General features: G+C 31.0%; 1 protein-coding gene across 11 annotated transcripts in view; it reads right to left on the bottom strand.

The window, feature by feature from the left end:
* Positions 1-14,392, bottom strand: part of LOC118204383 (uncharacterized) — a 281,241-nt gene that overhangs the window by 239,623 nt on the left and 27,226 nt on the right. Inside the window, exon 5 of one of the 11 annotated variants that reach the window (XM_085813772.1) lies at positions 1,055-1,517. The exons of the other annotated variants lie outside the window; for them this stretch is intronic. Coding sequence (XP_085669898.1) covers positions 1,276-1,517 — 242 coding nt within the window. The 3' untranslated portion in view covers positions 1,055-1,275. Of the gene's footprint in view, positions 1-1,054; positions 1,518-14,392 lie in introns of those variants that run through there. 11 annotated transcript variants of the gene reach the window in all.

Raw genomic sequence — 14,392 nt, 5'->3', positions numbered from 1 at the left:
ATTTAATTTTTATGAAAGGATTCTAAATGGCATTCTCACTAAATTTGTTACCTGTGAAGACTGTCAATGAGTATCCCATGTGAAATCACAATGTGCTAAAATAGAAACATTACACTATGTAGTTAATTTTCAACACACCTAATAGCCATTACCTAGGAAATGGGTCTATGTATGAACCCATGAAATTTTACAACAAATTTCTCCTGCAGATAAATGGGTCTATGTATGAACAGGAACCCATGAAATTTCCTACAAATATCTCCAGCAGATCAAGTACTACTTTTATATATTATTTAATATGTCAAGAATAGGAATGCAATCAAGAGATCCAAAGGTAATGAGAACTGCTGAGTGAGAATTCGTAACTAAGATATTTGTAAAATATTGTTTCCCCTTTCAAAAAGTACAAAGGCAGGAAGAAAAAATTAAACAAAAATGCAAGATTTGAAAGTCAGTTTTTAAACAGATCTTCAAAATAATGCTTAAAACTATCAACATGAATAGGACTCAAAATGATATTCCCATAGCCAAACTTTCTGCTTGCACTTCAAAAAATAAACAGGACCAAATTTAGAAGTTTAATATAAAAGATTAAACATAATTTTGAACAGGCTTGTTTCATAATTTAAGTTTCCTTCATCTGATACATTAGTAAGCAGTGATTTTTCACAAAAGATCATGTATGAAATATGAATAGATAAAAATGCTAAATTAACAAGTTCATATGAATTTTTTACATTGTAAATACAGCAGAACTCCAAATATACAGACTAACTGGAAATACAGCCCATCCAGATTAAGAATCTACAAGAATACAAGGTTTTTATTCTACAGGCCAAATATATATTTAATTTTTTACAAATGAATTAATTTTATTTTTTCTTTTACTGCATTTTATTGCAATACAGATTAAACAATTAAAAAAATATTTTTATTTTCATAAATCAAAATACAAAACACAAATTTTTTGACAAAATTAAACATGAAATTGCTTTTTATTTATGTAAACACACAACCCATTTCTAATCAAAGTAAAACAATGAAATTTTATAACGTGTTAAATCTGCTATGAAAGAGCAGCATTGTAAATAACATAACCCTCTTCCTTTTATTTCACGCCAGAAAACAAGCATGAATTCTTAAATTTCTCAGCCAAATATGACTTGCCTTATATGCTGAATCTTTTCCTAAATTTTCATCAAATACCGATGTTTTTTCACATAAAATCCATCCCGAAACTGGTAGTCCTTGAAATGTTTATACATAAAATGTGATCTACCATTTCATTTTCCGGCCTCTCATCGTTTTTCTTGATGAACTGCCATCTCCATAACCAAGACGAGAGACATATTCTAAAATAGATTCTGAATTTTTTCTTATATCTGAAATTGTTGAGGTCCCAACTCCATATTCATTTGCAAGTTTTGCTCGTCCTTCACCATTTTTCAGTCTGTTAATAATAATAACTTTGTCCTTCATTGTCAAAACAACACGCTTCCTTTTCAGCGGCATATTAACTATGTAAAAAAAAATATTACTTTTTACTCAAATGAAAAAGATCCTCAACAACAAAAGACACACAAAAAAACAATGCCACGTACATACACCAAAAAGCTAACTGAAAATTAACTGCAGTAACGTTGAATATTTAAAACAAAAATCCCTTATGCAATGAAGGAATTGAAATAATATCCCCATGCTTGTTTTGCCTATTAGAAAAAAAAACATTTACTAGAGGTAAGCAATGTTTCTTGGAGTAAACTAAGAAAGGCAGGTCAATATGCAGCACAAAATTACTTTTCCATTAATGCTTATAAACATACTTGACATATACTTTATTGCCATTAATGACCGACATCCAAAGACACCTCCAAAACTAAGATCACCTATTCATCACTAAAGCATATCATGAGCCTATAAAAAATTGTGACTGCTGAGTAAAAACATATAAGTTACAGCTATCAAAACAGTAAGAGCTGAGTAAGTTTTAAAAGCATAATGTATCAGTCTTCACCAATTTGGTCATTTCATCCATCAGATTCCTAGCACAAATTTCAGATGTCATGTACAACACTGTAGTTGTGAAGTGGAATTTGAGGGAGCTGAAAAACCCCAGTTAGGAAAGACCCCCCCCCTTCAAAAAAAAGTGATACATTGGCCATAAAATCTTTCAACACATAGTGAAATCAAACTATATATCAGAGGCATGACTGACAGAAAAAGTGACCATATATTTTTTACTCGCATCTTGAAGCACTGCTAAAATTTGCATTTTTCACAAGAGGTATTTACACTTGACAAGCTCTAGTATATAAGTAAGTAATCTCTAAATTGAACATTGTTACCAATTACAGTATAAAATACTGTGGGTTTTAGAACAGAAGAACATTAAACATGTAGTGGCATTCTGATTGACTATGAGCTTGAAAATGGCAGGTGAGCCCCACCTATCAAAACACATTATACCTATTGTGAAATTTGGCTTAGCCGAATTATGGTGCCAGCCTAGTTTTTCTGGTTTGGTCTTGGTTCACTGTGTTTTTGTGCCTCAAACTTTGAATGCTGAAGTTCATGAGGCAATACTGGATAACTCTAGCAATCCACTCCATGGCAGAACCATGAACAAGTTCTTACCAGTTTCAATACAAAAGTTCACTATTCAAAAATCAAACACTATAACTGAGTGATTTGAGGAAATAAAAATGAATAAACTCAACTGGGTCAGCCTAAAGTCAAAATTTCGCACCTTATCAAATATGTCTGGAAAGAGATAGAGCTACCTGAGAAGCTGATCAAACTGTTCCAATAGTAGTAACATGTATTCTAGAGTTATTATCCTGTCTGGTTGGATTTATAACCATTTAGAACTGCAGGTAGGGTTTTCAATGCCTGGGCTAAACTGAAGATTTTGCAGACCTCCTGTTTGCCAAGAATGCAAAACATTTCATTATAAAAAATTTTAATATCAATCTAGCACACTCTGGATGCTGTGCTCAGGAATAATGTTCTCCCTAGCTACGCCACTCTAACCACAACAGCTTCTTATGATGTCCGGTCATTAATGGCAGCACAGTGCATGCAGCATTTCCTGAATAACCATTAGGTTGATGTCATATGCATTTATTTAATTTAACAGCTTCTTACCCTTCTATAAGTACAGCACTTATGATATTATCTGTTCCTACTACTTAAACCAACAAAAATATTAGTAACATAAATTAACTACTTAATTGGCCTAGAAATAATAAAAAGCTATCTGGATAGTTGGAGTTCTACTGCACTGTTAAAAAATAATGGAAAAAAATCTGTTATTAAATTTGACTGATGGATATGAAGAAATCCCTTAATTAAAAACAACAGGACAAAATGGAATGTTTGTTTGCAAACTTCAAGATGCATGCAAAGCTAAGAAAAATCAACAATATTTTTTTAACAATAATATAATAATAAACAGATTCAACACTAAGATCAGAAACTAAGGTACATTTGGAATAAAGCAGGGTGCAACTTTATTAATCTATCTAGTTGCAGATTTTCAAAATTTCCTATAAAATAATCATGGGCAAAATTTGCATCTTACATAGCTTTATTGCAGATTAATTCAGCCAAAAAAAATCAAAATAAGAGGAGAAAAAGGAAATTTTTTATTGATTAACTTCAACCCACCTTTCACAAACACAAAAGAAACAAATAAAATAAATTCTTATTAATTTTAAAATCAGATAATTTGAACAAAACCCCCCAAAAAACTCAATCTGATCAATACTTTCAATATGTTAAACAATTTCATTAGTTCCTATCAATTTAAATTACCAAAGGTACGTTCTATTATTAAAAATATTTTTTAGTTATGGCACATCGTACACAGCTAATATTAAATGCCTCATGCTAAATTCTTGTTTCTTTCTATTTCTCATTTCATAACAGCATTTTTAATGGGATTAGGAAGAATACGCAAAATGAAATGTCTTGCTACCAAACTTGTTCTACTTTGATAGAACAAGAGCAATTTAGAAAATAAAACAGTTTCTGGGAGTAATGTTAATTTAGAATGAAACACAATGCAATATTAATTAAAAATATATTAATTCTCTAAAAGAACAGCTGGTGAAGTTACATTTCCCACTGTTCAGATACTACAAAAATTCAAAGAAATGTACCCTAAAACGTGGCCTGCTCAAATAAACAGACTACGAGATAGAATACAATACAGTCAAAAGTCGTTAATCAGGACTCGTCGGGATTTTGGCGATTCCGGATTATCGATTTTTCCAGATTATAGATCATCAGTTTAAATCTTGTAAGATGGCATGCAGAAATTCTAAAATTAAAAATATGAAACCGTAATTTATGAAATAAAGAACAATTGTGATCGATCTAAAAGGTATCAAAATTTACAAAAAAAAAAAAAAAAAAAAAAAAGCTTAATATTCATTTGTTTACTTTATTAAACATTTCTTTCAATGCAAGTTGTTTCGTTTTATGTGATAATACTTTCTCTTTAATTCTATAAACAGGCATAATTTCTTGTTCAGTTACAAAGTTCCATTGTTCAAGTCCCGTAATTGCTGTGCCGAGAATACCGACTAACTTGTCAATCGAAATTTTTTCGTTTTCACTAACCTCTCTGTCAACTTCTTCATGTATTTATTCATTTTTTGCAGCAATTCCACTTTTTGTTTGATGGACATCGAAACATACTTTCGTTTTGTAGATCCTTTGCGAGCTCCAGCATCGGAAATTCTATTTGACATAATCGAAAGTTCAAGTTTACTTTTATAAAATTTCTCTTACAGTCTGCAAAAAATAATAAGCTGGATCCAGTTCGAAGATTAAGGAACAACGCAATCATCAACATTAACTGAATTAGATAATTTTAGCTTATACCGTCCGCTATACATAAAACGCGCACGTGAAAACGTATTCTGCGCTTGCGCACATGCATATGCGCAGTCATAAAGGTCTTACACGCACGTGTAAACACCTATGCGCATGTGTCAACGCGGCGCATGCGCAGAAAATTTTTAGCTTTGAGGTCCGGATTATAGATCATTCCGGATTATGGGTGTCCAAATTAACGACTTTTGACTGTACCACTATTGTTTGCAGCTGGAAGGTTACAGAATGTAGTACGATGTTACATGTATGCTCTGTTAAACTGATTATGTCCTTGAAAAGAGAACTATTGTTTTTCATCAAAATCATAGACTTTTTCTTGAAAACATCAATGTAACAATGAATTTTTGTAACTTTACATACTGCTGTATACAGTCAAAAGTCGTTAATGAGGACTCATCGGGACTTCAGCGATTCCGGATTATCAATTTTTCCGGATTATAGATCATCAGTTTAACTCTGGTAATATGGCATGCAGAAATTATAAAATTAAAAATATGAAACCGTAATTTATGAAATAAAGAACAATTATGATCTAAAGGGTATCAAAAAAAAAAAAAAAAAAAAAAAGCTTAATATTTATTTGTTTGCTTTATTAAACAATTTTTTCATTGTAAGTTGTTTAAGTTGCTTCGTTTTTTATGTGATAATACATTCTATTTAATTCTATAAACAGACATAATTTCTTGTTCAGTTACAAAGTTCCCCTGTTCAAGTCCTATAATTGCAGTGTCGAGAATACCGACTAATTTGTCAGTCGAAATTTTTTCGTTTTCAATAACCTGTGTCATTTTCTTCGCTATCAGAAGCGAATTATAATGACGAGGCATTTGATTTAAATCATATCAAAGACGGAGTACATCGAGATGAAATACTACATTTAGTAAGGAATTATAAGCCAAATAAAATAAAAACATCTGCCCTGAAGATAAGGATAGTGCTGACAGATCAACTTCCAGCGTTGGCTTTTCTCCCCCCCCTCACTGCCGCAGAGCAGCGTGAAATTGATAAACAGATTTCGGATTTCAAAACATACTTTCGCTTTATAGATCATTTACATATTAGTAAATATATATCGGAAATTCTATTTGACATAATCGAAAGTTCAAGCTTACTTTTATAAAATTGCTCTAACAGTCTGCAAAAAATAATAAGCCGGATCCAATTCGAAGATTAAGGAACGACGCAATCTGCAACATTAACTGAATAAGATAATTTTAGCTTAGCTTACCATCCGTTATACATTAAACGCGCATGCGTAAACGTATTATGCGCTTGCGCACATGCACATTCGCAGCCGTAAAGGTCTTATGCATACGCGTAAACGCCTATGCGCAGAAAGTTTGTAGCTTTGAGGTCCGAATTATAGATCATTCCGGATTATGGGTGTCCGAATTAACGACTTTTGACTGTATTAAGAAGTTCACTTGGCGAACTTCTTAATATATGGCAACCTGTTTTCCTTTCCCGTGAGCGGGAAAAAAGTCACAATCATTCCTTTTTCCAAATAATGTTCTTTATATTATATTTTTAATTATAACTGTTATTATTTTAAGTTATTTTTTTCTTTTACAAATTTATTTTAATTGTTTAAGTTGCACGGTTTCTTTTCAAGAACTTCTAAAAATTTCTATTTACTCATTCGAACTGCATAGTTTAAATAAAAGGTGCATTATTTATTTTTTTTTTTCAAATAGTTTTCTTTATAATTTATTTTTTTGTCATAGTTATTATTTTAAGTAATTTTTAAATTTTTAGACTTTTATTTTAATTGTTTGTGGTGCATTGTCTCTTCAGATAATTGTTTTAAAATTTTCTATTTATTCATTCGAACCGAGCATTTTAAATATATTTATTAATATAAATTTTCCAGGATTTGGTTTTATTTATTTGAATTGCATTTCTTTAGGAAGAATGTGTCCCAGACTATTGTGCATCTGAAAACTGAATATATTAAAAGAGAAAATACAGTAAAGCACAGTTAACACGTCTTTCAATGTTAGAAAAGATATATAAATGAGAAGATGTATAACCAACATTTTTACTTAGGATGACTTGCATATATTGCTTTAAATAGCTTTAACATAGTGCTCATTGCTTTACACAATTTTATCATACTACATTTAGTTTCTTAAAATGTTATTTATATTTTAAACAAATATTTTATTTTTGGAATCTCAAAAATCAAATATCATGAGATTAAAAAGTTTTAAATTTAAAAAAAAATACTAAATTTTATGCAAAAATTTATTTTTTTCTTCTTAATAGCTTGCTCTTTTTCTTTCGGCTTTCTGCAAGTATATTAAAAGCATCCAACTTTTTGAAACATCTTGGTATTTCAGACATTCATTTTAAACAAATGAATGCCTTCCATTTCATAAAGGCCCACAAACAGCCGAGCAGTAAAGTCGCTGAACACTGGTAGTTCGCTCCGAGGTTCGAATCCCAGCGAATGGGCTGGTTGCATGGGCGTTTTCATAGTTTTTCTCATTGTAACGTGTATGCCAGCTGGTTTCCCTTAGAAAGATCTTCACAAAGGCATCCCTCCTTTTAATCAGATAGCCCTGTTTCACCGTAGCTTAATAATCCAATTAAATCCATTTTATCAGCATTTCTCAGAGCCTTTATCAGTCTTTAGAGGCTAAGCATTTTGAAGGCATGAGATGAAAGGAAAGACTGGTTTCATCAAGAGGGAAAACCTCTTTAGGTGACATCCACATACATCACTGGATAAATTCATGAATATTCAAATAATTCGACTAAGAAATCATGGCATTCTCTGTTTATGATGATATGGTGTTCTATAACGTAATTTAAATTTACACAAACATATAGTCAAAAAACAGTCGCTCTTCACTTTAATCTGCAATAATATCATTTTTTGTCTTTTCTGTTAACACAAGCTCAATTGATGGTATTTGCTGGTGTACACGTCCAAGTGTTTTCTCTTTGAACACCCAAATTCCTTGAAGTATTTTGAAAGCACATTCAAAAAGCATCCAACTTTTCGAAACACCTTGGTATTTCTGACAGCCAAATTGCCCTTCAAATTTTTGCTTACTTTTCTCCCTAATTTTCTTCTTTCCTTCTACATTTATTTTCAGTGCTCACGACAAGAAAGTTAAGATTTTTCGACTGTTACATTTCTATAAATTTTACATTCTTGCCAATTTTTTAAAATATCAATTATATCAACTGCATTTCAGTTGAAGATAGCTTTTCATTTTCTAGCCATTTAAACTATAAATACAGTTTAAAGCAAAGTCCAAACGATAAATATTTTAATTAAAAATTTTTTTGCTAATTGACGAAGAAATAAAACAGTCAAGCAGTGTTTAATCTATCTACCACTAAGTAACCCGATTATTATATATTGACTACAAACAATCTAAATAATATTCAAGATCATGTTTTTTATACAATCTATAACACGAGAGAAAATTAGCTACTTAAATTATTCTTTCGAAGAGAATTGATGTAAAATTTTATATTTATATATAATTATTTAAAGCTGGGATATGACACCCCCAAACTGTCAACGTCCTGTTTGCTCAAAAACATTGTGAAAATAAACATCAAACAATTTAGACAATTCAATTTAAATACAGTCAAAGTAAAGTAGCAGACGATAACACAGCAAGGTAAAAATTTAATTTCACAAATATTTAAAAACAAGGAAGAAAGAAAGAAATTAAGAAAAAGTTAAAAATTTGAATAACATCATTTATAATTTTAAAAAAATAACTTTTCATATAGTATTAATAAATATTTATTACGCATCATTGAGGGTGAAAATTTCAGATTATTAATTCTCTGTAAAAATTTATTTGAAATTTAAGTTTAAAAATAGCTGTGGCAATTCACTGTAACAAAAATCCATAAACCATATTTTGTGTTATTATTGCTAAAAAATAAATAAATAAAAAATAATAAGATGACAAATTTCAAAACACGAAAATATGTAAATTTGTGTACAGTCAAAAGTTGTTAATCCGGACTCGTCGGGACTTCGGCGATTCCGGATTATCAATTTTTCCGGATTATAGATCATCAGTTTAACTCTGGTAAGATGGCATGCAGAAATTATAAAATTAAAAATATGAAACCGTAATTTATGAAATAAAGAACAATTATGATCTAAAGGGTATCAAAATTTACAAAAAAAAAAAAAAAGCTTAATATTTATTTGTTTACTTTATTAAACATTTCTTTCAATGTAAGTTGTTTAAGTTGCTTCGTTTTTTATGTGATAATACATTCTCTTTAATTCTATAAACAGACATAATTTCTTGTTCAGTTACAAAGTTCCCCTGTTCAAGTCCTATAATTGCAGTGTCGAGAATACCGACTAATTTGTCAATTGAAATTTTTCCGTTTTCAATAACCTCTGTGTCATTTTCTTCTTTATCAGAAGCGAATTATAATGACGAGGAATTTGATTTAAATCATATCAAAGACGGAGTACACCAAGATGAAATACTACATTTAGTAAGGAATTATAAGCCAAATAAAATAAAAACATCTGCCCTGAAGATAAGGATAGTGCTGACAGATTAACTTCCAATTCATTGCGTGCCATTTTTGCAGCAATTCCATCGAATTGATGTCCATTGATTGTCCATTGATGGACATCGAAACATGCTTTCACTTTGTAGATCCTTTGGCAGCTCCAGAATTGGAAATTCTTTTTGACATAATGAAAAGTTCAAGCTTACTTTTATAAAACTGCTCTAACAGTCTGCAAAAAATAATAAGCCGGATCCAATTAATTAACAACGCAATCTGCAACATTAACTGAAATAGATAATTTTAGCTTAGCTTATACCGTCCATTATACATTAAACGCGCATGCGTAAACGTATTATGCGCATGCACACACGTAAATGTGTTATGCACATGCATAAACGGCTACGCGCATGCGTGAACGTATCATGCGTTGATGCATGCGCAGAAAGTTTGTAGCTTTGAGGTCTGGATTATAGATCATTCCGGATTATGGGTGTCCGTATTAATGACTTTTGACTGTATAACTAATTCCATTCAAATGACGGTGTTTGCCATGGGTAATAAAATTACACCAATTAAACATTCCATAAAATTTTTTAGCATAGCTGTTTTATAAATAACCTAACTTCATTATTTTTTCCAAATAAATAACAACTGATAAGTATTTGTTCACATATATCAACACTAAGAAAATACAGAATTCCTTTTTAAACTATGATGCAACAATCTGTAAACCCCTTTGAAAATACAGACCATAGCCTCACACAGACTATCTAAGAAATTTCTTACATTTAATTCCCTCCCTCCTCCAACCAATCCCAGCAGTTAGCAATACCTTGATCTTTCTTTAAAAATAGATTTGTGAAGAAAAAAGTTTAAATGAAATTTCTTTTACTTGAGTTGATGACACTGTAATCATGAATAGCAAAAAAAAGCAGTATCTTAAAAAATTATTTCTATCAAGTCTTAATGCTCTATCCCAGCGATTCTCAACCGGTGGTACATATATCACTGGCGGTATGCAAGAAAAAAGTAGATGGTACGCAAAGAAATAAATATTTTAAACAATTCAAAAAATCTCCTTAAGAAAGAGAAAAATTGATAGAAAGTTCCTGTGATCAAACTCTAACAGAAGATTTCAAAAACAACACACTTGTTACTTTTGGCTTGGGGGAGGGGGGAACTGACAGCCTTCAGATTTTACAGTACGCCAAATGGGGCATTTTTTCAATGTTCTGTGTATCACCTTTATTTACTAAATATCATGTTCTTCGCACTTAAACCGAAAAATTCAATTCAACACTAATATCGCAAAATAATTTTAAAATGAGCATATCTCTAAAATCTCTGTACATAATCTCACGTACTGGAGATAAAAATCCCCCCTCCCCGGTACAGTGTTACCATTGTTCACTTTGAAATCACTGAGTTTGTTAATCAAAAAATTCATTAAAATTTTAGAAAATATAAAATAGATAGTAAAACAAATTCCAAATTTGGGCTTCCAGATGCCCATATTTGGGTGTAAACGTTATTCAAAACTGAATGGCTCTAGGTACTGTTGTTTTATCACAAGTGAGAAACATACATACATTTATGCAGTTCTTCATTTTTCTTTAAATATAATATAGGGTTTTAATATTTGGTGGCTACAATTTGAAAAGTGAACCGACATTTATAGTGAATCAACACAAAATGCCAAAACGAAATTAACAGTCCTTCTCGAAAAACTGCCCCTTTGGACTAAAAAGAATTAAAGGTATTTGAAATAAAGCTATCAAACCTTTATTGCCTTTTTACACAATCTATTTATGTTAACAAGGATTTTTTTCATGCTATACTTTAAAAATGAATGCAGAACAAAATTAAAAGTGGATTCTACTTTCCGGTAAGTTAAGTAAAATAAGACCTGACATAAAGAAATTGATTTCTCTTAAACAGACCCAAATTTCGCACTAAATTTTACAATTAAAGTATTCTAACTTAAATTTTGATTATTAAAATGGTAACAAATTTTTAAGTGAATATTTAAAATGGCAATATATATATAGTATATATATTTTAATATTTCTATTGAGAAATTGAAAAATAATAATTGTAAAATGTAGTGGTGGTACTAAAATTTTTCACTCTTTGTTTAAATGGTACGCATTAGTCAAAAGGTTGAGAACTGCTGCTCTATCCCAAAACTTTGTTTTACCAGTTTTTGCATCTTTCTTACCACATTTTATACAGATACTATTTCAATGATGTCTCAGGTCAAATATATGTTCCAGATAATGTATCTTCGAACCACTATGAAACTTCGATATTCCTACACATATTGTCAGAGCCGGGATAAGGGTAAGGTACTTCTCTCAGGTGACAGCTAAAAGGGATATCAAAGTAGCTGCTAAATTTTGGGAATGCTTCAAAAAATAAATCATGATTATTGATTTTCAGTTTTGAAACATACCGAGAAGCACTATTTTGAAATAGCACATTCAAAGCAATAAAAACAGCGCTAAATCATTCAGCACTTACAAAACTCCATGCTTAAAAGAGGGATTGAGGAAATATCGAATCCCAACAAATGGCCTGGGTGCATGACAGGTCACAGAATGGATTGGGTGCATGACATGTCATGGTTTCACCCAGGTGTAACAAATATGAGCCAGTGTTTGCTACAAAGTCCTCCGTGAAGGAATTTCCCAAATAGTCCTCATAGTCCTATTCCCAAATAGTCCTCATATGTTTTGTACATTTAATTAAATAAACAAACATAAAAAAAAGAATACCTCTCTTTCTTTACAAAAAAAAAAAAGAGGGGAAAGAAAATATTCTTGTGAAATGTAAACTATTCAATTTTAAAAGTAAATTGGTCATTAAAATTAGAGGATAATGGTAGAACTGGTACTTTTACCTTTACATGCCAATATTTTAACCTTTTACATGCCAATGTTCCTTTATTGGAACATTGTGTTTAATATTTTTTAAAAAGTAAACTATCATATCTGTCTGTTTGAAAAAAATTACAGTTCATTATAAAAGGTATAATTGATTTTTCAACACAAAATTTATTTTTTAAATATGAATATTTCAGGGAAGAAAAATTTCTAAAAATAGGCTTTTTTTTACGATTTTTACAGTACTTAAGGAAAAAATTCTATAAAATTCCTAAAATTTAAATCCATCCAAACATTTCCTCATCATACTTGCAAAGGATAACTTTAATGAATTTACAGAAGAAATTAAAATAATAACAAGAAATATTTCTTCAAGACTGCATAAAATTGCAATGTCCCAAAAAAAGAACATTGGCGTGTAACAATATACAAGATCAGTGATATCACACATATATTTTTCTTTATTATATTTTAAATGCAGTCAGTGCTCGTACCTCGTAAACATGCCTTTTTTTTTTTTTTTTTTTGGAGGCATTAATGGTGTGTCATTTATTTCTGTAGAAAGGAGGGGCAGAGGAGTGGAAGGGGGTATGACATCTCTCACCTAGGGGATATGTTAATTGGTTTGTTGTTATTTCCCCATTTTGAGCTCCGATATCTGCTTGTTTATTTATTTATTTATTTATTATTTTATGTTGTTGTTGTTAGAAATGACCCCATCTGCTTCACAAGGATTTGTGTGTTTATATTAGGTCTTTCGAAAAATGAAAATTTGCCGCTTAGATCAAAAGTTGTCTCTGAACTAGTATTATCTTTTTTTATTGACAAGCCAGAGAAACACAAAGTATTTTTTGATAACTTTATTTCATTGCACAGTCTGCTGACAGACTTGTCTAACAAAGGCTTTAAAGCAATTGGCACAGTGCAAGCAAAAGTGATGAAAACAACAGAACAGCAAAAGAGATATCAAAATTTCAACATGGAGAATTTGATTACAGATGTGATGGAGTTTATAATGTGCCATTGGAATAACAATTCTGTTGTAACTATTGCATCAAATTTTATCACTCACGAACCATTAGTAAGAGCAAAAAGATGTGTCCGAGCTCAAAAAATGAAGTTTATGAAAAAAAAATGAAGTTGATGTTCTCCATCCTTACATTATAAAACGAAGGAATGGGTGGAGTAGACCTGTTGGAGCGACTTCTTGGAGTTATCGACTAAAATTTTGCAGCAAAAAAAAATGGTACTAGAACTTATTTATCAACACACTGAATATGGTTGTGGTTGCTGGGTGGATCTTACACAAAACCACCACATTAGAAATGACTCGCGTGAATTTTAGAAGAGGTATTACTTTGAATTTGTTTTGAGGCGAAACCTAAAATTCACATTATACCTGGACCCCGTGCCCATCAGTTGGCATCTGCAAGAAAATCAGTTGCACATTATATAGTTACATTATCAAAAGGGCATTGTGTAGTGTACAAAAAAAAACACTACAAACATGTATAGTACAAAGTCCGTAATCCGGACCTCAAAGCCACAAACTTTATTTTTTGCATGCTTTACACATGCGCGTTTAATGTATAATGGAAGGTATAAGCTAGACTAAAATTATCTTTATTGATTCTAAGGCATTTCAGTTGATGTTGCAGACTACACTGTTCCTTAATCTTCTAATTGGATCCGGCTTATTATTTTTTGCAATTTAGGCTTTTGTTAGAGCAATTTTATAAAAATTAAACTTGAACTTACGATTATGTCAAACAGAGTTTCCAATTCTGGACCTGCCAAGGGATCTACAAAGTGAAAGCATGTTTCGATGTCCATCAAACAAAAAAGTGGAATTGCTGCAAAAAATGGATAAATGCATATCTGTCTCAAAATTATGCAAGGAGTATGACATTGGAAAGCCAACTGCATATAACCTAAGCAAAAAGAAAAAGGACAATTTTGATTTTTTTTGTGGATTCTGCCACCCCATTTGCAATGAATAACAGAAAAAGGGTTTATTGTGCTAAAAGTGATGATCATGACAAAATGATGATTGAATGGGTAAGACAGCATCGCAGCGAGTGCATGCCATTGATGGGTCCAATGCT

Source organism: Stegodyphus dumicola, chromosome 3 (assembly GCF_044657685.1).
Source record: "Stegodyphus dumicola isolate Sdum_Otavi_A_Nest chromosome 3, ASM4465768v1".
NCBI classification, from domain to species: Eukaryota; Metazoa; Arthropoda; class Arachnida; order Araneae; family Eresidae; genus Stegodyphus; species Stegodyphus dumicola.
This window is presented reverse-complemented; position numbering and strand designations above follow the sequence as displayed.